Source organism: Passer montanus, unplaced genomic scaffold (genome assembly GCF_014805655.1).
Source record: "Passer montanus isolate IOZ18808 unplaced genomic scaffold, ASM1480565v1 scaffold9, whole genome shotgun sequence".
NCBI lineage: Eukaryota > Metazoa > Chordata > Aves > Passeriformes > Passeridae > Passer > Passer montanus.
Window position 1 is genome coordinate 1,046,513 of NW_024374367.1, and position 26,481 is coordinate 1,072,993.

At 45.8% G+C, this 26,481-nt stretch overlaps 2 protein-coding genes across 5 annotated transcripts in view; one reads left to right on the forward strand and one right to left on the reverse strand.

The window, feature by feature from the left end:
* MAPKAPK3 (MAPK activated protein kinase 3) overlaps window positions 1-16,893 on the reverse strand; it is a 53,825-nt gene extending 36,932 nt beyond the window's left edge. Inside the window, exons 1-2 of one of the 4 annotated variants that reach the window (XM_039695449.1) lie at window positions 15,887-16,893; window positions 9,104-9,453 (exon numbers count right to left, since the gene is read on the reverse strand). In XM_039695449.1, the coding sequence (XP_039551383.1) occupies window positions 9,104-9,328 (225 nt within the window). In that variant the 5' untranslated portion in view covers window positions 9,329-9,453; window positions 15,887-16,893. The other 3 variants (XM_039695447.1, XM_039695450.1, XM_039695448.1) reach the window with 3 other exon arrangements.
* Window positions 16,894-17,505: 612 nt separating this feature from the next.
* CISH (cytokine inducible SH2 containing protein) lies at window positions 17,506-26,277 on the forward strand. The gene is made up of 3 exons (XM_039695453.1): window positions 17,506-18,036; window positions 22,557-22,780; window positions 23,263-26,277. Exons 1-3 carry the CDS (start codon window positions 17,990-17,992, stop codon window positions 23,763-23,765), a joined length of 774 nt encoding a protein of 257 aa, XP_039551387.1. The 5' UTR covers window positions 17,506-17,989; the 3' UTR covers window positions 23,766-26,277.
* The last annotated feature ends 204 nt before the right edge of the window (window positions 26,278-26,481 follow it).

Here is a 26,481-nt window from a genome sequence, read left to right on the forward strand (position 1 = left end):
ATATTAAAACTACAGGGGGTTTCTTCACATTTGAAATGCTCAGAGAAGCTCTGTTTTCTTTCAAGATCTCCACAGCATCACAACCTCTCAGCTCCTGGGGCAATGAATTTCACAGGTTAATTGTGTTTTAGAAAATCCTTTTAAATAATGCAATATTCCAAGGTCAATAGCAGGGAGGCTCAGTTCCCACCCTAAGGAAATGGGTGCCTTGGAAAACCCAACCAAGCAGGTTTAATTGGAGCAGGTTTCACATTACTGGGCAAGGTGAAAGGATTGACAATTTTTCATGTTATCATTCACACACAGGCATTGAACATGGGTCAGAAAGAATAATGCTCTGCTCCCCTTTATCACAAACTTACTGCTACAGGGTTTGTATGTATGCAAAAGCCCTATTTTGTCCACAAAAAACTCTTTAAAAAGCAGAGGACACAGCAGCACCCTTACAACAGAGGCTTGAAAGAACAGGAAGCTTCAAAGCATCGAGGAACCATCAAGCCCCATCTACCTCCCAAGTGTCAAATTTTGACTGTAAATTGATTGGAAAGGGAAGAGTAGAACCAAATGAAAGGCTTTCACTCTTCACCAAGACAATGGGGACGTTGTGCTGTAGCGTGGCTGCAGCAAGGCCGGTACCGTGGCACAGCAGCTGAGCCAGAAAATGCATCCCCCTCCCCTCCCTACCTTGGATCTCTGACATCTTTGGTGCTAACAACTCGTTGCTGTGGAAACCAGACTGCCTCTGACAAAGCCACATTGACTACAAGCAACATGTGGGAAAACGGAATAAGGCCCTGAGAGAAATTAATCCTTTACACGAAAAATAAATATGATTTTGGTTAAAAATTGAGCAAGTAAAGGGGAGCATTTCTCAGTGTTAGAACAACAGGCAAGGATGATGCTGGCAAATGCCAGGCCTTGTGGCACTGGAAAGGGATTTTAAGGACATTTCATCCCTGAAATATATGGCAGATTCAGGGCTAAGGAGTACACAGGAGTCCAACACAGAACACAGGTGTGTGAGGCAGCTGCTCCCTATCCAGTTTTTAACTGCTCTCCTTTGAAAACAAAACTACACCCAACCCCACCCCACAGTAACACAGAAGGCAGGGCTGGTACAGACCAGCACTGAAGGGCTTTCACAAGGCCCAGGCTGACTCACACCTGGGCAAAACACCCAGCCAAAACCTCAGCACAACCAAGCCCTGCCCATGGAGATCAGGAGCTGCTCCACACCCTGCCATTCCCAAACATTTATGTATCTCAGAAATGCCATCCAAAAAACCCACATAAACAATCAAAAATTTTTTTCTGATTTCTCCCCTTACAACAGTCTCAATAAATCTGTCCTCAGCCCTTGTTGACTCAGATCCCAGGAGCTGCTTTAGGGCCTGTTACTTGGAATGCCAGCATCCTTAAGAGAGTATTCAAGAAAAAAAAATCCTGGGAAAAAGCCCATGGACAAGAGCCAGAGAGTTTGAACTGGCAAGACTTAAGATCTGTGCCCAGTGCAACTTTAATAAGACTAGCTCCTTATCCACATCATCTGAAATTACTCATAAAGATGGCACACTCAGAGTGATTTGTTTGGGGTTTTTTAAAACAAATTCAGCAAGCAAACTTCTCTGGAGGAAAAGTTAACTTTTATACAAATCTAATATTTGGGTTTTTTTCTTAATACAGGCCATGAAAGCTCCAGTGCAAAATGCCAGGTATCACAAAGATTCAGGAACTGGGAGGCCACTCATGATTTACATGCTGAGCAAGAATCCTCTCCCCCTTCACTCCCGAGGTATTAAAATGCTGCAGCATTACAGCTTAATCTCATTTACAGAGCTTTGAATCATCTTAAGTGCTTAGGAAGTCTGTGTAAAATACCACAATCCCTGCAGTTTATATACCCTAATCCAGACAGACCACACCACCAGCTTTCACTGCTGCTGATGGGAAGAAGTTCTCACGGTTTTCCAATGAGTTAAGCAGGTCATCTGCTCTCCCCCTCCAGCACTGGCCACAGCCCTGCCACCTCCCTTCCCATCAGTGTCGCTGTGTCCTCGGGGAGTGCAAGAGCCACACAGACTGCACACAACTCTGCAGCACCAAAAGACATACAAGACAAAAAGCTCTCTCTGCACACAGCTGTACTGTTGCTAATAGAACATTACACACCGTCCTAAAGTCTGGTGTCCTAAAGATACATTTATCATGGAAAACCTCCAAAACAGGGAAACAGATTCAGGTCATATGAGAAATAGGAACTTCTTCAGGGTCAAGCAAAGACCAACTGCAAAAATATTTAGGGATGCAAAATGCTGCATGATGGTGTAAATAAATCAAAGATTGTATCATTTTTTAAAAGAAAAAATAAATCACTGTATACAGTGAAGGGATTAAAACAGTACAGTCTTCACAGGCAAGATATTAATCCACTAACTTCCTCAAATTCCCATCAGCTTTTGTTCCCAATAACGGTGACATCTTCCTTCTCTGTGCTTCCCATGAATTCATCACAGCATGAACATAATCTCTGCTTTCTGCTGAAACTGAACTGGCACAAAAGACAACAAGAAGCCATTTATTCTCAGGCCAGGGTGCTACCACAGACAGAGGAAAAGACGCTAAGGAAAAAGGGATGTGTGTGAGCCTTGACATTCAGGTGTGGACCTGATTCTTCCCAACTGTTATCAGGTCTTTCCTATCTGGGAACCTCTCTACATGATATGACCATAAGTGAATACACCTGAAGTACACCTGTGTTGTAAATTAAATTTAAAATTCTTGCATCTTGCTCCCTTGTACTTAAGCTGATTTGCAAAATCCGGTTACCTGTAACGAGACTCCCACTAGCACAAATCAGCGAGGTTTTCCTTTGGTTAAATGGCACGGCAGGATTTATACTCTAAAGCGAGGAGGGGGAGACAGAGAAGAGCCTTCTGGTCCGAGGGGTGCCAGGCGATCAGCGGTGTGTGACCGAGGCACACACGTGCTCTGCTTTCAGCACCTTCCCCGCAGCTGAGCAAGACACTTATCTGGAACTTTAGCAGCTCTTTGAACCTGGCAAGGCGGGAACACGCCTTGATCTTGCCGAGCTTTGTTGCCATGCAAGTCAGGCTGTAACGTGTGCCAGCTTGCTGAGAGACCGGGGGAGAACAGAGAAGCATCAACATAGTTTTGCCTTTTCAAGATGACTTAATGGTTTATAGCATTTGGCTTTCTCTTTCTGCTTCTTAGGCTTAATTAATTGCCATTAAAAAAATAAATTTATTACATACAGTTCCATTCTTTCAGACCGAGCCCATCTTTTTTTTAAATTATTTGCTATATTTCAAATAAGAGCAGACCAGTCAAGAATGTCAGATCTTCAAAGTAAATGGATAAGTCCCTGTTTTTTAAAAATTAACTAGTCCAACTGACACTTAGAAAGGTGCCAGTCTGGCCCCAATAAGTACAAAGTGCTCAAAGACTCTGGTCTTGAATGACTCACTGGTTTAAAAACAATTCTTGTAGCAGTAGAAACGACCCACTTTTTAATCGACTGGAAGTTATTTTAGGTATTTTATGCATATTTACATAATAGTCACCAAGATTGGCACTGAAGGATAACATTCAAGGACCAGTCTGATGCTATCCATATTTTAGGCACTGCTCTGTAGACAGGGCTGCCATTTAACTAGAACTCTTCTGAACTCCTATTCATTCTATGCTGTATCAGCTTTGATGTACAGCACAGCTCCCGGACTTCCTAACTCAGACTAAGCTGGGTTACTGACACTGAATTTACTGTAGCATGAGATAAACCAGCATAAACACTCTGAGAGAACATGGTAGGTAAGAGGGAACTATGGAATGCTTCACTAGAAAGTGCTGATTTCCTCCAGAAACACACAGTCATTCCAGAAGGGCTGCTTCACCCTGGATAAAACCTAACCAACCATTACACTTGGTTCCCCAAACTGTCATCACAGTTCTAAGCTTAGCACACCATTATTCTTCCTTATGCCAAAAATGTTGAAATGTTTCATTCCTAATCTGGCATAATTCTCTTCTAAAAATGCAGTCTGCAGCATCTAAGAAGATTGTTAACATTTCCTATTCTACAAGCAGTCATCAGCCTAAAATAACCTTCACTTTCACTGTGTGCAGTGCTTTCTCCACTGCTGCATCATTTTCCTTGGTCATCATCTTACTTCAGGCAGCAAGCAGGGTATTTTACAAGCACCAGCTATTTAGATAATTTGCAAAACAAATACTTTGGACTGTACAGTCTCCTGTTTGTGAGCAATCATGACCTAGCTTCAGGGTAAACTAACTGGAAACAGACTATCCCAATAATAGCTTTTGCATAACTATTTAACATAATCAGAAACATTAAAACTGAGTGGGAGACAGAAACACAGCTCAAGACTAAATAAAACTGAGGCAGAATGCCTGTCTCTGTCCACAGCAACTCACCTATGGAAAGCAGAACAACATTCTCTAGATAGTCCTACGTGCAGGTCCCAAGAATAATTTTGGGAAGGACTTATTTTGGAAATTTTTTTCTCCATTACCTGTTTTCTTTCCTTCTGAGAAGAAAGTTATGCTAATACTCTTGAGCATAACAGCAGAGACTCCTACTCTACAATTATCATTTCTATCATTCACTAAACATTCTTCAAACCTAAAAGGCAAGGAGAGTTCAATTTTGTGTTTGCTTTTTGCTTTATTTAACATTTGGGCTATGCCTATTTGTCTTCAAATCAGCAAGTTACAGTCACTTTTCTGCTGGCACTCAGCATCACACACATTTTCCATGAGGCAGGGGATGGCTCAACTCACTATTTGTTCCAGAGGATAAGGTCTGTGTGTAGATGTGGTACTTGGGGGCATGGTGCAGTGGTGGCCTTGGAAGAGCTGGGTTAATGGCTGGACTTGATCTTTAAGGCTTTTTCCTAACCTAAACAATTCCATGAAGTAGCAGGTCCATTCATACACTCTCCACCTGGACCTGGGAGTGTTGGGTGGCTGCAGGCATCTCCACTACACATAGGATGTGCCCAGTGCTTAGGGGAGAAGCATTTCACCCCTGCTACTCAGGAGTTACTCGTCCCAAAAGTACCAATGCACCCATAACCAAGTTACTCAGCTTGCCTGAAGTTCCAAGGGGCTTTGTTTTGTGCCCATGCCCGAAATCCTTTTCTTCTGGAAAGAAGCACCATCTGTTTACTGAAGATAAATAGTATGGCAATGATATCTAACACTTTTTACATCCTGAAACATCCACCAAAATCCTGAGGCTGCAGGTGCAGAGGAACCCCAATACCCTGAAGGAGGCTCTCTACCTCTCTGTTCTCTCTATTCTTATTATTTCTTAATTCCAGCTCTGAGCCCTTCCTACCATCTTCCACAAAAATAAAGGAGATCATCAAATACATTGAAGTATTATTTTGACACCACTTAGCAGGAATTTGTGCCAAAAAAGAAATGAGGGAGAGGGAAAGAAAGAAAGAAAGAACAACGAGCTGTAGGTTGGGTTTTTTTTCATGGAAGGCAAGTCCCAGGACTTCACATTTATCCTCACAGGTAACCAGCTATTTTGGTTTACTCCTCTCCCTGAAAACAGTGAGGAGTGCAAACACCAGCAGAGAACACTGGGGCTGATGTCAGTGTTAAAGAAGTGGAGGTTAAACTTGCCCTAAAGCCCGAAAAGGTAAAGTGAACAGAAGGGGGCAGGCTGGCAGAGAGGAGATAAAAATAGGAGTGACTAGACTTCACTTGACAGCTATTTCTGGATCAACGAGGGAAAGAGATCTGAGAAGCTTTTCTATTTGTAAGGGAGACAGAGACCAAAACATAGCTGCCTTCTAGAAGGCCACAGTCCTGCACAGCAGTTTTGTTTATGCTTCTAGTTTTCTAAATCCTCGTGTTCTCACTATTTGGAAACAGTGCTGTTCAGCCAAAACGTCATTATGCGTCTAAGTGAGAAACCAGATGAGATTTTCAGGAGCAGGACAGCAATGCCTGTGGCATTTCAATTGAACAGAAACAAAGCTGACAGCACATTGTAAACTGGGCAGCAAATCACAACGCCAAGCAGAGTAAACTAAGCCACACAGTATTTTAGGAAAATAACCAAAACCCTGCAGTAGCTCCAAAAGGATGTCTTGTGTTTTCCCACTCCAAGATGATTAGTGAAATTCTGACCTGTTCCAATTATGGATATGGACTAACAACAACAACAGGGACCTCCCAATTACAGCATGGAGTGCTTGACTGATGTATGGCTCTGGGGATGAATATTTTTGCCTGTTCAAGCCCTTTCCTCTTGAGTACCTCTGCTAAAATTCCCTCCATTGAGTAATTTCTATCCAGACCCTGGCTGTGCTGGCTCTGTTCCCGTGTAAAAGAAAACCTGCAGGCAGAAAGCAGTGCCATCTGCCCAGTCAGGAGCTGCTTTAATGGGCAAGTTTGATGTGAAGGGGAACAACCTATTACACTTTATCTTCAGCAGCAGGAGTGATGTTCTTCCTTTCCCAGGAGCAGGTTACAGCAAGCACTCTCATGCCTGAAGTATTTGTCCACAAATATATATAAATCTCAATGGATATGTGCAAGCAACCTCCAGAAAAAAATCCATCCAGCATCCCTTTTTTTCATGTTCAACTTGCAAGTCAGTCTTTCAATTTCTCTTTACCTGTCATACCAGTTGGGTTTGCTCTGTAACAGCTTCATCAGTCTCCACTTTCTATTCCTGTACATGAATGATAACCCTGCCATCACACCTGAGAAGAACAAGCAGTGGCAAGGCCCTGTTGTCCCTACACAGAGAATTCTGCTGTGAAAGCATTTCTGAATATTTTTTCCTAAGCTTCTTGTCCCTTTTACATAACTGCTTTGACTGGATGATTTGCTCTGAACTGTCATCTTGAGCAGGTTTGGGACTTGTGTGGCCCAATTCAGGTTTCACGAGAAACAAAGGGAAAACTTCCTCTGAATATTTTCATCCTTGCAAATATCTTCAGGGCTGGGAAAAGATCTTTCTATTCTTGCAAATTAACCAAGCAGAGTTTTTATCCCTCCTTGTTGGGTAATCTTCTCACTAGACCATCTTTGCAGAGAGCAGTGGATTCTCTCTGGGCTGCTGGCAGTTTTACTTAATTGCATGTTTAACTTTTTATTCAGCACTTAAACCCATAAGGATGAGAAATGCACACATGCAAGCAGCAAACTATTATCTGCCATTCAAACTCCCTAGAGAACTTATAAACATCTTAATATTGCTGCCATACTTCTGTCCTGTTCAGAAGAAAAGTGCACACGTTCCACAGCTGGATGGGAAACAGGATGGCAAACACATTTAGAGGGTAAGTTCAGGGATATTGCTGACCTGTAATGACTGGGGAAGTGGAACTTTGGTCCTTAATGTATATTAAAAGTTCTGAAAAAAATCAGCCAGCTCAACCAGTGCTAAACACAAACAGGTATTAGAGACTTCACCACAGGTTCCTCCAACCCATCAAGCAGAAGATATTCTATCAGGGCACAGCAATTTCCATTCTCTTCTCCCTCTCCCCAACTCTGAGGGCTAAAATAAAAAATAGTTTCCAGATGCTAATATAGATTGGAATATATTTCCTCCCTCATTCCAGAGCTATAAAGTTTGCTCTGGAATATACTTGTTGCTACTGGATTGCCCTCTGGCAAGGCAACTTCTGTTTTAAAGTGCTTCCAGCCCTTATGACTGCAAACCCTTTGAAGAATGAATGATCTCTAACCAGCAACAAAGCCACTGAACTCTTCAGAAACAGCAGATCAGCTTTAACATTAATTTTTAAACTTAGCATACTGTGATGAAGGATAATAGTTAATGTTGCTAGCACTCAAAAGGACCTGATTAATGGATCTTCTCAGAGATGCAAAGATGGGACACTCCCCATGGCAGGTGCAAAACCCCAGTAGCTGCAGTCTGTTGTCAAAACCTCCAGTTTCCCTACAATAAACTTGTCAGTCAGCTACATGAGGCTAATACAAAAGAGTGTGACAAACTACATGAGAGTGTTGGAAACACGTGAATTAATCAGCAAATTATTTTTAAGCTTTTCTAGTTCCTCTGGGTTTTTTTTCAGTACCCAAAGCTGCCAGGTATCTCCAGGCTGCTCTACCATAATGCACAGGCTTTGGTGGAGACAGCAGTTCTGTCTGCTAGAGACCATCTCCAGGCCTTGGCAGAGCCTCCAGCTGCCCACTGGCAGATCCACCCTGCTCCCAGCACACATGGATTATGTTTAGGGAAAGGAAGGATACCCGAGAGCCTCCTGGACCCACCAGATTAACACCAGCAAGGAATCTGTAACTACCCATAAGTAATTCTCATGACAATTACTTCAGCTGCTTTTAGTCTTCTGGTACTGAACCATCCTGGTTCTCATTTAGGCTGCTTTTTTTCCCCAATAATGTCGTCTAATAGCACCAAGGAAATTTTCAAGTTTAAAAGCTGCAGAACAAAAGGCAAGTAAGCTTTATGCTCTCTAATAGATGGTTATTGCTCCATTTATTTAAGTGGTACTTACCACCATAAATATCTACTAAAATCACTTGCCATACTGGTGTAATCGGTGCTTCCCCAGGAAATATCTTTTGGTAAATTGATTGCAAAAATAAAGGAGGAAAATAAATGAACAACTAGAAATGTTCCTTAAAAAAAATCTTCATACAGAGGAAAGACTGAAGATCAATGAACATTTATTTATTTCACAGCTTAGGCCTATTCACTGCACAAGATCCAAAATAGTTTCCTTCGTGAGTATTGCATAATACGTTCATTCAAAATCTAACAAGTTTTCTCCCAGAACACACCAAGACACGGTTCTCTCCCCCGCTTTCTTGTCTTTTAAATATGAACACAAGAATTTCACAGCTGATAACATTATTCTGGAAACTACACAGAATATTCTGGAAAAGGCTCAACTGGGACTCCAGTGTTGCAATAGCAAATGTTTTCACATATTCAGATTCTTCACGCATCACTTTTTGAGAAAGGTAAGCACAGAACAAGTAGCTTTTACAGGGAATGAACTTTGGCCTCCAAACCATAAATAAGGAAAAAAAGACAAAACACACATACCTTCAAAGCACATTTCTGGCCTGTCTTCTTGTTGAAACACTCCAGTACTTTGCCATTGATTCCTAACCCTAGCACACGTTTGGAGAGTTTGTAGTCGTCTGTAACTGCATGTTTTTTTATCTCTAGTTTGACATGGGCTGTTCCCCCAGGCAAAGATTTCACGCTGCTCTTGCTCTCCACATGACTCTCTGCCTGGGATTCCTGTTCACCTTCACTTTGTTCCATATCAGGGAAGAGTCTGGGACGACAGAGATACCCGACAGATTCCTGTGGGGTATCTTCAGCAGAGCCCCTTCTCTTAAGCAATCAAACCCAGTGCTTCAAGCGGTCCATTTGCTCGCCATTTAGTCCTGAGTAAAAATGTAAACAAGTGTTAGTAATTGATGTCAACTAACTTGTCCCACCTCACCGCTTTTTCTCTTAACAAGATGAGCAGGTGCCAGAGAGAACAGAAGTGAAGGGTCACCTCAGGAAAGCACACTTGGGCTTTACAGACCTGTCACCCCACTTCCAATACACACGGCTCTCAGTGTGCAGGTATAAATCACTGCTTTTACTGCAACAAAAAGTAACTGAGTAACTGCTGAGTGCTGGAGTAACACTACAGCTAAGCACTGTACAAGAGAAGAGAGCTTCGAGCTCATAAACCCTCATCAACCACTTGTTGCCTCAACGTTTTATGTAGAAATCCTCACCGTGGTCCCCTGCCTCATCCCGACACTCCCAAATTACGCAAGAGAGCCACGAATACCTGGACTGAACCCCAGAGCGGCACTGCCTGGCCACGCACCGAGCCCTGGGACTGTGCTTTGATTGCCTGGGTCCACATGCTAGGGTCAGGGACCGCCAAACCTCCCAAAAACTGAAGTCCGTGGAGATGCCATGGCGTGGCTCCCAGAGCCGAGAGGGTCCCGCCGGGCACTTGAGGGGGATCCCCGGGCGGGTCCCGGTGCCAGCAGCCCCGTTAGCACGAGCAGAGGGGCCGCTCGCTCAGCCCCCCGCGCTGAGGCGGCGGCGGAGGGCGGGAAAGCCCTGAGGCGAAGCCGGGAGAGCGGGGGGCGGCGGCGGGAGCAGCTCCACGCCGGAGCTCGATTACCTGCGGTGGCGGCGCGGCCCCAGCCGAGGCTTCCCGGAGCGGCTCGGGGAAGGCGGGCTCTGCCTGGGTCCGCCCCGCCGCCCCGGGCAGGTGCGCGCCGCCTTCCCGCCCCGAGCCGCGCCGGGCTGCCCGCGGCGGGACCGGCCCGAGCCCCGACAACCGGCCAGGACGGGGCCGGGCCCGAGCGGGGAGCGGGGGCTGGCTCCTGTTCAGGTTCCACTGCTCGGGCTCCCCTGAGCAGCCCTGGTGGGGAACAACCCCCGCGGTGATTTTAAGGTGATCTAGGGCGGTGATTTAATGCACGATATTAATTTATTGGGGTGAACGGCCCTGATCGAGGGGGGAAATGAGGCTGCGGCGGCGGCTCGGGGCTGGTACCGCAGCGCGCCCGCGCGGTGGCACCGCCGGCCCTTCCCCCGATGGCTCCTCGGGAAGGGGCAGAACCGCCACGCTCGCCCCAAACCCTGCGTTAAACAGGCAGGAGACGCGATAGCGGGCAGTGATCCTGCAGGCGCTTGGCTGCCGAAAGGGTGCTCTCACTTAATGCAGTCACTGAACGCCACCAATGACGCGGTCAGTGTTTCTCGGCACTTTCGGATGCACAGTCAGGATACCAAAAGAGATGGTTCCCACAGCAACTGTCGCTCATCACTGGTGCACAGAGTGTGGTTCCAGGGATGTGAAATGCTGAGCTTTTTTCCCTACATGTGAAGATGAGTCATGCATCGAAATGGAACTGTATTCGTATCACTGGAAGGAGCTTAAAGTTCACATGCTTTACAAGTTAAAAATACATTTGTCATTTTACGTAACATAATGGCATCTGGAGTTCTAGCAGATAGGAAAATAATTAAAAGGGCTAATGAGCCCTTTCTCCAAGGAATAAAAAGTAGTTCAACTTAGCAGGATGCAGATCTGCAGTACATCACCATGTGATGTGATGCTACAGCTATTCTGCCTCAGGTTTCCCTTCTAGGCTTTCAGCAGTTCAGCTGCTGGAGGGCCTGGTCCTCTGATTCAGTTCACTTATTCTGGGCTAATCAAATCACCGAGGAAAACAGCTATTTCCAATCTTTTCAGGTTTAGCTGTCAGCCGTCTCAGTCTGCATCACCTCCCACTGCGGTAGTCTCAGAGAAATGTATATGCAACTGTGAGCTCCCAGGTTGCAAACTTCAGTAACATGGTTCTGCAGTCACCAGCTTGCTCTGATTTTCCTTCCCATGCCTTCTGCCTGTCTTTGCTTTTCTGGTTGTCCTGGATGGTAACTTCCTTCTCTTTGCAACAGGGAACTATTAGTTTTCTTCTCCACACTAAGTCACTGGAGGCCAGACCCTTCAGAAAATTTCTAAATGTATCCAATCTCTCCTGCATTTTTTATTTTTTACATTTTCCATGTAACTCTCACCCAAAAGCCTACGGCTGCCCAAAGCAGGGAGGAGTTACACTGACTAGCACATTGAAGCTGGTAGAAGGCGATTTATGGCTCTATTCTAAGAAATATTAAATGTTGCAAAAATTCCAAGCAGATGTCTGCTTAAGGGGTTGCTATTTTCTATAGTGTGTCAGAAGTAAGGAATTTCACTAAGAAACTATGACTATTAACTATTACAAGAATGAGTTTCTTAAAAAATAAGCTGTGCATGGAAAGCAACGAGGAAAGATGAAGGAATGAGACAGGATGTGTGAAATTAGTTCTCTCATAACTGAGAGAACCATGAGTTGGTTCTCTCAGTTATGAGCCATCTCCTGATGAGAACAGTTAAACTGGGATGATAAGAACCACATTTTTGAAGTCAGAGGAGTATCTCATTGGATGAAAAGCTTGTTTGGGTTTACCACCTGATGTTGCCTGGATATGCTCTTGGCAAAGCCCATCATTTTATCAGCAACCAGTAATAAGTTTAAACAGGGCAAAACACTAAAAACCCAACGTGAACCATGGTTAATAAGGCCTTACTTCAACCCTCTGCTCAGTTCAACCACCATAAACTCCTAAAAAGCCTTTCTAGCATCAGCCCAAGTATCAGACAGCCTCACCCTACACAAACCAAAATGACCCAAAATAAAAAGCAGCTCCTGAAGCCTCTCTTGGTGCGCGTGACAGGTGGAGCTCCATTAGCATCCTCTGGAGATGCTAATGGAGAATAGACTGACAGGCCCACTGCAGCTCCTTGAGCCAGGGGATGTTTTTCACTCAAACAGATGTTTTTATTTATTTATCGATGTTTGCTTTTTGAAGTTTTAAAAAACCCCTAAAACAGCACTATTACAAGCTAAGAGCCCACTACAGGAAAAGTTCTTTCATCTTCACAAAAATCCCTAACACTGTAAATTAAACATTAATCCTACTTTACCAGAAGTCCCCAACAGCAACAACATAGAATAACATAAATTTCCAAAGAGAATTTGGTGTAGCTCAGTTATGCCTGCTTTGTCCCAAAATAAAACAAAGCTTATAGAAGAAAATGGCAAATATTGAGGTCCTGTTCTTTAAATAAGCTTAGGGGCAGCAATCCCTTTCCTCTAACCAGTGTCTTAACCTGGTGAAGCTTTTTATTTTAGCCAGCTCACAGTTTGGATATGTTCTCCCTGATTTTATCATGTCTTCAATATCACAGATACCTGCTTTACACAGCCAGACCACTCTGTTTAAACAGAGAAGGTTAATTTTGGCTGTTTCACAGGGTATTTTCACTGCCTCTTTGTTGTGCTGTAGCAATTAAATAACTGGGATCAAAGACATTTCAGACTTTCAAATGTCTCATTTCCTAATAAAAATGAAATTAACTGAGTTTGCTGTCATCTGGAGAGCTAGGAAAGCTGACATCATCAAATGTTCTCTGAGGGATGGCAGATCTTGAGAAGTGATACCTGAATGGCACAGGGATCTCAGTTTCCTTATAGACAAAAGTGATTTGCTTGGTGGTCAGCCCTTTGATAGCAATGTCTCATGGAAACAGCTGTGATAAAGAAATTATCAGCTGAAAACTAGTGACTTGTTTTTCTGAAACTTTGCTTTGTCTGAGTAACAGCTCTCTATTTTTTCCTGATGTTATGAGAAATCCTCGCTCACGGGATGCATTATATAGATGTCACCAAAGAGAAAATCCTCTGTACTGTCAGGTTGAAGTGAGGACACGGCTTTGTCTGGTTGGGTGGTTGCAACAACCTTATTAAATCCCCCAGGAAGTTCTTCAGAAACTGCATCTGTGATATTAAAAGAAAGAAAGGGCAGCTCTACAGAGTAACATTTTGATATGAAGGAGAACAAAAGCAGGCTCTTGTAGGATCTTTAGTTTAGACTGTCATGTACACAGTGGTCTGAAACACAAACTATATGCATGTTTTTTTCGCCTGTCTTTTGGCTCTGCTCTGGAGGTGTCTGTCTCAGACTTATCAAAAAGGCATGAAAAAAACTCAAAAAGCTCATCAGCAAACAGCCTGGCTCTTTTCTCTCCCGGCTGACACAAAACCAGGTTTATAAAGCTCTTTCATAGGCAATGATCTTTACTGATGCTTTGTTGCTAGAACAACTTCTCTTTTATTCTCAACACCCTCTGTCCTTGTGTCCATGGGATTATAGCATGGTTTCCAGGAGGAATTAAAATTCTGGCTATGAAGCAGCTTGTCGTTAAAGAAATGGAAGTCTCAAGAACACCACTCTCACCATCTGGAGAGCCTGTCCTGGTACCTGACTTTGCTCCCCAAGATTAATTCCTCCATGTTAGCACATAACATGTATTTTCCTATAGAAATACAGACGAGGATAGAAAAGCTGCTTTTTTATGCTTGGCTTCAGACACCCTACCACAGGTACCTTGTCTTGGTCATTGAGAAGGTTTTGGGAAGCTCCATCTATATTCCTCCACAGTTTATTGATGGGGGAGTCAGAGAGATACCAGCTGGATGTTTCCCTTTCAGCAGACATTAAAAAAAGATACTTTTTTTTCCACAGAAGAATCATAAATCAAAAGCATGAAAAATCTGCTAATCTGTCTACAGGAGATGGTGCTTCATTTTATGCTGCAGTGGAGCAGAGGAAATTAATCTCTTTCATTGAAACATCCTGCAACTAATGGGTATGACAGCATTACCTGGTAGTCCTGGGGTGGCCTTCCAGACCACTCAGGAATACAATTTTTGCAGCATTCAAATCAAGCAGCAAAACTCCTAACAGATGCCACAGTGCCATCACCTTCTAGGTCACCATGTGCCACAAGCATCAGGACAACGGCTATACTTGAGCTCCTTATAATAACCCAGGATATTTTTTCACAGCTTGAAATAAACCCCATTCCTTTCTGCACATCCTGCTTCTCATGGAGCCAGCTCAGATGTCCCTGTATCCATGGCACAGCTCACCCACACCCTGGAGACTCCTCCATTGTTACTCACCAGGTTGGGAAATCCAAACCACAACACCAAATGCACCACCTGTTGTTGGTTACAGGAATTGGTGTGTCCTACTCGGATAACGAGCTGGCCCCTCTAAACAAGGAACAGCTGCTCGTTATTGGTAACCTTGGGTCAGTGGGGTTTGTTACACTACAGCTCAGGGCAAGGGCCAGGCACTAACCAAAGGGGTGACTTTCAGTCTCTCAAGCTACTGGTGAAGGTAAATCCAGTCCCCGGGCATACAGACCCCTCTCAAGAGTTACAGTTCTGGATGTCACTTTTCATTTTACATCAACTCTACAAGATCACAGGACTGTCCAAATGCCCAGCAGAAGTCATATAACCCCGCAGTGGGAAGGGGCTCTGGCCACCGGTTTTCCCAAGCACACATTTAGCAGCAGATGGTGCTGTTGTGTCAGTGAACTTTCCTGAGGGACCTGCCGCCTCGCTATTCCTGGATTTTCTTCCCTGGCTTTATTGTGAGCTTTGAGCTTTCTTTGATACCTTTCATAACTAAATCCTAGCATTCAATGATGCTCATCATCACTCAACAAGATTTCTTGTTACTGCCTCTGTAATGTCCTTTTTATTCAAGACATATAAATGAATATAAACTGGGTTTAAACAACTGATTTGTGTGAATGGCAGCACTTTATATTGACTTTGCAGGGTCTGGGACATTGGCACATCCGGCACACTGTGCTGTTCCCCTCTTGGGGCATTGCCCTGTGACAATGAGCACAACGTTCATGTCGAGTGATGAAGCACTGCTGAGTGCTCCTGACTTCAAACCGATCACAGGTTTCTTAGATAAAACAGCCCAAGCATTAACGTGAATATTTTTTGAGGTGGTCCCCTAAAGAAGTTTCCAACACAAATGGAAGCTCCTTTCATTGATGCGCACAGCCATCAGCTACTTCGAGACAATGCTCATCTCTCCGGGTCCTGCGGGACCGTGAGCAGAGCGGCTCCAGACTACGGCTGGAAAACCAAACCGGGAGAGCGGGACGGGCACTGGGAGCAGCGCTGCGGGCACAGCTCCTGCGGGCATGTCAGCTCTGACACTACTGAGCGTACCTGCCCTGCGCCCGAGACACGCAGGGCTGCTCAGCCCCCGCACACAGCCTGCACAAAAAGCCTCCTCCAGGCGAGCATCACTAGATGGAGCCCAATTCTAAGTGAAAAAAGGATGCAGAGAGCTCCTCAATGCCGGCGCCGGGCTGCAGCGCTCCTGCCGGCACACCAAGCTGGGACCTCAGCGTCCTCCCGAGGCTGACCACGAATTAAATACCTTCTGAATGTGCAGGTGATTTGCCGGAGACAAGAGCTGCTCCCACCTCTGTAGTCTAGATCTGTTCAAATCCATCGTGCTGCTGCACCATTGACAGAAGGTTTAAACAACCTCGGATTTAGATGTTGAAGGGGCACAGGCACGCAGGTGTCCTCTGCAGCCCTGAGCCAGGACGACAAAGGGCCCTCCGAATGATCGTCTGAATGTTGTGCTCGCTGTGCACAGGAAAGGTGAGGATTTAAATTCCTCTGCCAGGCCCTCACCTCTCCTGCGAATTTACACACATTCAGAGGAAGTATGAGCTGAAGTCTGTCAGGTTCAGAAGCCAACTGGTCAAGGAGTGCCTGCAGGCTGACATTGCCACCCCTTTGAGATGTCCCTCAGAGTACCGAGATGGATGGACGGATACTCGGGATACTTAGATGGCCCTCAGCACCCATCTCTTCGCATAGCTGGGTATTATTAGCAGCACTCATTACTGCACTGCCCCTGTTCAGGACAGACAACGGACGGAAGTGTGCAGGAGGCTGAGCAGCTGCCAAATGAAACTGTAGGGAGTGAAAGCCTGAGTCAGGAGCCGAACACAGCCTGCCTGCTCCCAGGCTCATTCCCAAGAAGGGAACACCCTTCTAACCTCACCCTTATCAGCATCCTGCCTTCCCCTCTGCTCCCGGCCCCATCCACTTCTGAATGTTCTGAATGGCACAACGATTACTAATATTTTTTTCTGTCTGCCACCTCCAATGGCGACCACTCTCATTCTGTCTTATCTCTAATAAGAGAAGAGGTGGCAACTCGTGGCAGGGAAAGACAAAATCAACCAAGCTTTTGTTATAAAGTGTTCAAAAATAAAAGGTTCAATAACCCTAAAATAAACTGAAATATTTCCTCGTGGGTTGCCAGATTTTAACTCGACAGTGTTCTATAAATGTAGGACAAAACGGTGGTGGTGTAGCCTTTTCCAGGAGCCGATACCCGATTCAAAGGAGACTCCCGGGCGACCAAGACAACCCTTATAGGACAACCACTGCCCAGAGTAGCAGACCCTGCAGCACACCCTCCTCCTGCTCCCCAGGTTTCACTGGAAATTGCTCCAGCCCCTGTTAACCCCTCCAGTCCCACGGCCTTGCCCCTCCCCAAGCACCGGTGCTCGAGCGACCCGGAGAGGCGCCGGCAGCTCCGGGAGCATGCCGGGGAGGCGAGGCATGAAACGACAACGCAAAACTACAAATGCTTAAAAACAAGTGGAAGGAGAATGACACAGAGCTGCGCGAAAGCCGAAGGGAGCCGAGGCCGGGCGGCGGCGGTGGGCGCTGCCGGCCCCGCCCCGGGCGGCCCCGCGCATGCGCCCAACCCCGCCTGCCCACCCGGCCGCCGGGAGGGCTCCGCTCCCCTCCCTCCCTCCCCTCCTCCCCCGGCCATGGCAGCATGGACGCGGCCGTGCTGGACACAGCTATTTATACCTTCTCTTTTTTTTTTCCCCTCCTCCCCTCGTGGCTGATATAGGAAGAGTGATGCGAACACAATACGATTCCAGGAATTCCTCACTTCCTGGAACAGATTAAAAGGGATACACAAAAGATTACTAAGGAGGTTTGCCTTTTTTTTTTTTCCTTTTTTTTTTTTTCCCCTCCTTTCACGGAGCTTCATTTCTCCGGAGCCAGCGCTGAGACAGGTCGCTGCTCCGGCTCTTCCCGCAACACTCGGGGAGATCTTATTTATTGGTACCTATTTATTATTATTTCAGAGTGCTCTGAAGGAAGATCAGTTCCTCTTTAGATATATGTAATTTCCTTTTTCTCTGGTTATTTTTTTAACTTTTTTTTTTGCTGCTGTTTTCTGAAAAGCAGAACAAGAATACATTCTTTTTTTCTAAAGCACTGAGAGTGCACGCATTTTCTTGGCCAAAGTTGCTGAAGTCTTTGTCGGACAGCTGTCTTCTGCTTGGCTTTCCGTGTCTCTGAAACAACCTGCAGAAGGGCTTTGCTGGGACTCGCCTGCCTTCTCTCACCGTGAACCCCAGCTAGAGGCTGAACTCGCTGCTTCGGGGAAGCAAAGAAGGCAAGAAGAGAAGAAATCATTTCCCACCTTCTTGAAGACTTAATGCTTTTCCCTTGGTCCGGGAGTGACATGATCCTCTGTGTTCAGGGGTAAGATACTTAGCAGCCTTCTGTGGAAAGCTGTGCTTTGATAATTGTAATTAGGAAGGTTCTCTGTGACAGTTTTCCAGCTCCTGTGTGCTGCCATGTGTAACTGTAATGGAAGGGGAATGACTTTGGTCGGCCGAGCGCTGAGTTCTGTATGTCTGTCATGTGTGCCTGCGTTTTAGATTCCAAGGCCAAAATCACGGAACCATAAGTTATTCCTGATTTCCGTGCTTTCTGCTGCTGGAAAACGACACGGTATTCAAAGTCTTTGGGAGAGCAAGAATAACTTGGAGGGTGTTGTTCAGTGCGGGGGACACGGCGCCAGTGCGGACACAACCCAACACCATGGGTGCTCTCTAAAGTCCTTTTGGAATCAAACTGCTTACAGGGAAAAACTTCCCTAGAGTTTAGGTGCTTCTGTCTATTTCTAAGGAGGTATTTATGCTAAATTAATGTCAGTTTTGTGTAAGTGTACGTACATATACACAGCTTTCTGTAGAGTGAGAGCCACAGGGAGCACGCAGATAGTTCCACATCTGCCTTCAGGAGAACAGGTGACATCCAAATGCTTTCTCTGGTGTCAGGACTGATGTGTTGGCACTTCAGTGTCCCTGGACCAGCTTAGTTTATCAGCTGAGGAATACCTGGTGTGCAGGAATCACCTGGTATTTTTACATATGCTGCATACTTGGAAATTGTGAGCGTTTGTTTCAGTCTGAGCCGTGATGTCAGATTTTCCTATCACTCCAGTGTATGGCGGATTTTCCTCAGAGTAAAACCTTCCTTGTCTGCATTCAATGACTGAAGCATGGGGATTTCCCTGCCATTTCCCCCCCAAAATCTGTTCCACACACAAGGAAAGCTCGTGTTTACCACTACTTTCCTACTACGTGAGGGGTTTGTTTTCACTCTTATTTTCAGTCTGCAGCTGCAGTTCCTACAGCCATGGCAAAGGGAATTCAGTTTTCAGCTTGGCCTTTGGGAAACCCTTATCTGAAGCTTTTCTCCAGGGTAAACATACCAGAGCTACTGCTTCCCTTACCCACCAAGAACTTATTATGGAGCCAGATGTGTAGATGTTTTCATTCTAATGTCTATTTTGAAGGCCACTTATTGCTCCAGTTTCATTATCCTCTAGGATTTAATATATCCTGGACTCTATACTCTCCATCCTATTCAGACCAAGCTCCCAATGGAGTGTTGGGATGCAGCTGATGGAAGGGAGAGCAGCTCACACTTTTTTTGGTAGTGTTTATGCTGTGTTATGAAGTTTAGCTTATCAGCACAGTAACTACAAAGCCAACATTAAATGGTGTCAGACATATCTGATTCTCCTGAGTTTTCTTGCCATTCCAAGGCTTTCTGAAACACTAACTGCCAAAGCCCAGGGAAGTTCATTTGCTGTTTCTCTGGAGAGTGCACCCAGACTCTGAGCTAGACATGCCAAATTTCACATGGTTGTTGCTTCCTCCACACAGCTGTTGTATGAACACTTTGCTCTATTCAGTCCCGATTTTCCACGTCTTTCCTCTGCTTTCTCTCTTACAAGCACTATATTGCAAATCCTACTTTGTCCCACCAAAGGGCTGACTTCTTCATGTCAGCAGACCTTTTTCAACCTATCCTTATCCCAGCAAACTCTTCTTAACCCTCTTGCAAGTGCTCTTGTGTTAAAAGCTGTAGTCTCTATTACTTGCTGATCCCTCTGCTCTCCCCTTCCTGTGCTTGGAGCTGCTCTGTTTGCTCCCAGCAGCAGCTCTCCTTTCTTCAGCCTATGTACAAAGTTGTTTAGGACACCAGCACCTCCCAGTCTGTCGAAATTTCTAATCCTCCTCTCTTCCACCATGTTCCTTTGCGCCTACAGCCGCACTGGGAGGTTTTGTAGGGGCATAAGGCCAGTGTACAGAAGGAAAATAGGAAATGTGTGAGCCCAGCCTTCCTCTGGCTGTGGTGGAAGGATCCCCACAGTGTCTGCAAGGGGTCTGTGCTCCTCCAGCCTCCTCTGGCACAAAGTGTAAGGCAGCAGAGCACGAGTACAGTGGGAAAACTCATCTCAAGCACATGGGCTCTGTAAAAGAAATCGACTGACAAATTCACACAGTTGATGTGGTTTTTGGAGGACTGAACTGTGAACTGGTACAGCCCTTGAAAGTAACAACTTTCCTCCTGATTCATGGCAGACATTTCCCTGTGTAGCTTTGCTATCTCTCCCTTCCTTCCCTGCCTCTCAGCCAATTCCTGATTTCCTCTCAGAAGTTGGTATATAAAAAGAAAAAAAGCTCCACGCTATGAAAATCTTTATGTTCCAAACCTTTCTGGAAGGGTAGGCCAGAAAAATTTCCCAGGAGAAAATAAGTGCTGATTTCCTCTCTGAAGTTGGTATATAAAAAGAAAAAAAGTTCCACGCTATGAAAAATTGTCTTTATGTTCCAAACCTTTCTGGAAGGGTAGGCTAGAAAAATTTCCCAGGAGAAAATAAGTTCAGAGAGATTTGGCACTTGGACTGCAATATTCGAGTTCTGGCAAGTGATGATGCAGGACTGATTTTCCTTTGCATCAGTCACAGTCATTTTCAGCTTAGGGAACAGTTGGTGTGAGAGACACTGCTGTGCCAGCAGGCCCAGGCCACCCTCCTTGCACAGCACCAATTGGTAATTAGGTTCAGCAAGGCAAAGATCAGAATCACAGAACATTCTGAGTTGAAAAGGACTCACTAGGATGATCGAGTCCAGCTCTGAATGACCCATATGGGGATCAAGTCCATGACCTTGGTGTTATTTGTACCATGCTCCAAGCAGCTGATCTGGCTTATGGTCCTCCTTGTTCAAAAAGGGAGTAATGCAGAATTGGGAATCTCCTTTCCCCAAAGAGACAGGTAGCTAGGTGTTTGTGAACACCGTGGCATTAAGAGGGAGACATCCAAAGATCTTGAAAAATGGAGCCCTCAACACCTATAAATGTATCTCCAGGAGCATTTAAAAGAGAAGTCCAAGCTTTTCCAACATTGATCTCTAGGTATAAAAATATATCCAGATGTACAAAAGCCCCTGAAAATGCAGGTCCTGCGACCAAGGGCCCCTGGTGAGGACAAGAATCAGCAATCACTTTTACTCAGCCTGGCTTCCTACCCATTAATACAAATTAAGAAACATAGATTAGATACCATGAAAGCCAAGCAGGTATCCTTCTTCTGAAATGTGATTTGACACATGGAAAAAGAAAGAATGTTCTTTCCTAAATACCAACAGAATAGCAGGGGGTTTGCTATGTATTGCAAGGGCAAGAGTATCTCTCTGTAGATTTAAATTTACCTTACTCCAAACCTCCATGGTTTGTTTAGAAATGCAGAGATGTGGAACTGATCATGGCTCTCACTTACAAGGTGTGAAGGCACTTTCAGTCCTCTCTAATCTACTTTGCTCCCACATCTCTTCTTGTTCTCTGTCCCATACTTGAGTCTCAGCAGTTTGAGGTGGTAGAGTGCAGCTATGATCAGGTGCAGATCAGTTTACAGCACATTTATTTATGTACCTGAAGTGTCCCTGTTCACATAGAGCACAGGGAAGGAGGACTCTCAGGAATCTTTAAAGTGTCTGAAAGACAGGTGTGTTGGGGATGGTGGGGGATGTAACACAGGACATGCAGCAGGACAGGGGACACAGAGGCAAAGAGCTTACACGCACTGGGATAGAAACTAATTTTTGTTCAGGAGCTTGCTTGGGAATGAAGACTTGCCTGGCCTCTGACATCCATCGTCCCCTAGAGCTCTGCTTTCCTTTAGGAATCCCTGTGCTGCTGAGGAGGAGCAGCCATGACCCTAGAGAGCTCCAGGCTCTGTGAAAATGCATTTAGATGCTGAATAGGTTCACCACTTTAGGCCACAGGGGAATACGTGCTCTAGCAGCCTGGCCACGGCAGAGCCTCCTCCTGCAGTCCTGCAGGGGTTGCAGCCACACTGACTCCTCCATCAAGCTGCTGAATGGTGGGGTGGGTGTAGTGCACAGGCTTGGCTAAAACAAGAATTCCCACTGTTCTCCTATGTGATCAGCTCGCTCTGAGTTCTGACAGATTCATTTAGGATCAGGTCATCCTTGAGCAGAAAGTGGGTAGGACACAACCCAAGCTATTCCCAATTCTGCTTCTAATTATACTGCAGGAAATGACAATCCCACTGGCAGAAACAGACATGCTCCAACATTGTAATCGTGTAACTGAAGCCGTAAACTCCTTACTGCCCCTGAAACTCCTTATTAAAAGGCGGCATCTAAAAACTTCAGGTTCAAAATCATTGTAAATTGCAAGACTGACCATCTTCTATAAGGCCAAAGAGGCAAACTCACTGTCCCTGTTTCTAAGGGCTCATCTTTAGCTGTGTTCCTTCCTCCTCCCTTGGCTCTCTCAGAAACAATGGTGCTGAGGATCTGTTTGTCAAACATAACACGCTGTATAATGTGGCATGCACTGAACAGATCCTGTAACTGATATCAAGGCAAGGAGAAATAGCAATGTGCCTTTCATTTCAGACCTCATCCTTTGCTGGCGGAGGAAAAGATCAGGACACTGTCATTCAGGGGCATTGAGGAATTGTCAGAACCCATCATGCAGCCTCTCCCAGTTATGGCCTTCCAGGAGGAGTCTGCGCCTGCCCTTGCAGCTCCAGTTCCAGACAGCAACCCACCTCAGACACGGGACCCTGAAGAAGACCTTCTCTGCATTGCAAAAACCTTCTCCTACCTGCGAGAATCTGGTAAGACTCAATTGCAAAGTCAGAGGCTCAGAAGGGTGCAGGGACCCAACTCCACAATCTCAGCACCAGGAAGAATCTCCTAATCCCACTTCAGACAGGAACCTGGTTCTGTCACAGCCATGGCTGGCTCTTGTGCACACAGCAAGTGTATCTGCAGTCTCTGCAAACTTACATCATTTACTAATTTATTGCTTTATCTTTTGTAACTGAATTGGGAGAAGGAATTGCAAAAAGCAAATTGCGTTTTCTCTGTAAACTGCAGCTGCTGCAGTTTACAGACTCATCCCAAGCCCCAGCACAGCAATGGCAAGCATAGGCAGGAAACTTTAGAACTTGGTCTTAATTTATGAAGGTCTTGCCAACTCTGGCTCTGGTTGCTTCCCAGGCCCTTAACGTGGTTGTCTTCAAGATTTCCCTAAATATACTGCCAGTCCTAGAATATGTTCTTTCCCTAACAAATTCTTTCTCGGATGTTTTTCCAGGTTGGTACTGGGGTTCCATCACTGCCAGCGAGGCCAAGCAGCACCTGCAGAAGATGCCTGAGGGCACCTTCCTGGTGCGGGACAGCACCCACCCCAGCTACCTGTTCACGCTGTCCGTCAAGACCAACCGCGGGCCCACCAACGTGCGCATCGAGTACACTGACAGCAAGTTCCGCCTGGACTCCAACTACCTGTCCAAGCCCCGCATCCTGGCCTTCCCGGACGTGGTCAGCCTTATCCAGCACTACGTCTTGTCCTGCACAACGGAAAGCAAGACCGAGGCTCCTTACCCGCCTCCGTCTCCTCTACCTCCCCTGCAGAAAGAGCTGGCAGCAGCCGCGGTGCACTTGAAGCTGATCCGGCCGCTGGGCCGCAAGGACAGCATGCCCAGCCTGCAGCACCTGTGCCGGCTGCGCATCAACCGCTGCACGGCCCACGTGGAGCAGCTGCCCCTGCCCCGCCGCATGGCGGAATACCTGAAGCAATATCCTTTCCAGCTCTGAAGCGTGGCCCTTCTGTCTCAGGCACGAATGAGAGACACAGCCACGAGAACTTTGTGGCTCCATCCCACTAAAGGCAGGCACGGTGAAGACCTGATTATCAGCAGAGACTGCATCCATCTTTCCTTTCCCCTTCTCTTCACATCCATTCCAGCCCCAGGGAGGAGTGGGTTGTTTCAGTGAGCAGCGGGGCAGCAGCTGAGCTCTGACCCTCGGGCTGTGCCAGCAGTGGCTGGGAGAAGCTCTGCAGGCATGGCCACACTACTTGAATGTCAGAGTTGCTGTGGCACCGGACATGTTAACGTTGTTATTTTTGCTATTTATTTCCATGGCAGTTTCTCTCCTCATGGTATTTTTAAAGCACCTTTTACTTTATTTTTTTGTTTGTTTGTTTCTTTTGTGGAATTAGAGATAGCATAAAGGCTCCCAGCCAACTGGCAGCTGAAACTCTTTGGGAATTTGGATATGGATTCACATCCAAACAGCTTCTGTTTGAGCCTGTTCCTGTGACAGGTTACAGGAGTCCACATCCAAGCTCTCCTAGGCTTCTGGGGTATATGAGACTCAGATGACTGTGTCCACACCCACCTCTACAGAGGTAAAGACTATTTGTTTTTTTCTTCCTTAGCTACAGAGGGTATCATAACCTCAGAGCACAGTGGGAACTCCCAGAGATGTGTGCTGCATCACACGTGGACAGGAGACTTCTTTGAGGAAGCTCTTCTTCCTTGAGAGCTCTACACAGAGATCTGGATAGTGAGGTTGGGCCAGGGAGCACTCATCCCATTTTTTTCCATCTTCTCCATCTCCAAAGGAAGTTTGTGGCAAAACATTTCAAAACAAGTAATTAGAAACCAAATTTTCTCATATGCAGGCAGAAGGATTTCATTTCAGAGCACCCTGTGTTTGGCTTGTGTTTTTAAAGTGCTGTTCCCTGCCCTTGCCTGAGACACAGGGCAAGAGCAGGGTCTCCTCGAGCAGGGGCTCAGAGACAGCTCTGCTGGGCTGCACCAGTGACACGCACAGCTTCAGGATATTTATTTATTTATTTCTGGGGTAACACTTAGAGGCACCTCAGCCCACAGAGCTGTCCTTGCTCCCTGCTGCCACGATGCCACACTGCTGCAAGCTCTGCTCCTGCCAGCATTAGTCACTGGCCACGCAGCTTCTGCCAGCTCCAGGCTGGAGCACACACTGGAAACCACAACCCAACGTTTCTGTTTGCCAAGGTCCAGACCTCTCCTCCCCCCTGCTCTGACTTGCATGTTTGTTACCCATAATTAGGCTTTTGGCTCGGGGTTTCCTTCTCACCCCCCATCCCTTTCACCCCCTGCAGATGAGGCAAATGGCTCCTCCCCTGCTCTTTTACACACAGGAGGGACAGACAGCAGATGGGATCTGCCCCAAACCAGCACACACAAGTTGCCCCTTCCTGTTCATTTGCTGAATCTCATCATCTTCCCAGCCTTGCCATCGAGTGAGAGCAGAGGAGGGAACAGACAGGTCTACAGAAATTACATGTGGCTTATTTTGCCCCTAAGACCCCCTGACTTGGTCTAGCATGAACCAAAATGAAGGATTCCTTGTTCATCCCTCCCTGGGACTCTAAGGTTCTGTAAATTAGAATGGCCAAACCTCCAGCTATAGCTGAGTGTTGGAAGAGAAAATGGAAAAAGATGGGATGGTGACCCAGGAGACAAGCTCAAAAAATGGGTGAGTTTCTTCCACCCTATCTTAAAGCTGCCAAAAGGGACAAGATGGCCTGATGTGCTTAGTCAGTGTCCTTTTTTTTTTCTCTCCACATTTATACAAGTTTGTGCTGTTGCAAGCTTTGTTTTTGATACTTTGATGATTGACAGTGTGCATGTGTGATGTCACGTTTGCTTTTTGGTATATCCTTCCCCCTTCCCCTCTGTGGCAGCAACCATGGAAAGGTACTGAATGAGAATGAAAATTTAGAAGGCAAGAAGGAAAACTTTTTAAAAAATAATATAAATGATAAACCACTGAAAAGGCTTCCTTTTATCCAAACACCTCTATCTGCCTGAGGACACTGGGAACAAGGAAACCATGGCTCTCCAAGGAGCAGCAGTGATCTCAGGAAGCCCACACAGCTCAGCCACAGGCCTGGTAGCTACAGCTTGGGAAAAATCAGTTGGAGACGTGTACAGCAGGAAAGGGCAGGTTGTTCAGCTCTCTGAAGCTTGCCTCCTGCTTGGTCTGTTCTCTGTTGGGGGTGATGGGAGGTCAAGCTGTGGGTTTGGCTCACTGCTCCAAGAGAGCCCAGGAGCTCCTGGCTGAGGCCAGACTGAAGGCTGTGAGCTCCCACGGGCAGGGACCAGCTCTGTTCTGTGTTTGTTCTGCATTTAGCACAGTAGGGATCTCTAGGTGCTACTGCAATACAACAAATAAACAATACAGTTACTCCAAAAAGTCAGTTTCTTCTATCTTGAGACAGTTTGTTAAAAATTATTTGACTCTGGATTTTAAATAAACATTTTAAATATACTTTAAAGCCACTCAAAGTCTTTGGTAAAATCCAAATGAATGAATTAATTTTCTGCTTAGAGAAATCCTCTCCAAGAACACAGGGCAAACTCTTGACCATTTTTTTCAAATAAGACAAAAAGCCTTTCAACAAAAAGAAGACCCTTCAGATGCCTGGGAAAATAAACACAAAATCCTCAGTGTGGGCCTGGTTGCTGCTGCACACAGATGA

What these genes read in the sequence shown, in the direction of transcription:
- CISH (XM_039695453.1), top strand. Translation starts at nt 17,990, where the DNA reads ATGCTTTTCCCTTGGTCCGGGAGTGACATGATCCTCTGTGTTCAGGG. An exon ending in ATGATCCTCTGTGTTCAGGG is followed by an intron (nt 18,037 to 22,556) that starts GTAAGATACTTA and finishes CTTTCATTTCAG; the next exon opens with ACCTCATCCTTTGCTGGCGG. An exon ending in CTCCTACCTGCGAGAATCTG is followed by an intron (nt 22,781 to 23,262) that starts GTAAGACTCAAT and finishes ATGTTTTTCCAG; the next exon opens with GTTGGTACTGGGGTTCCATC.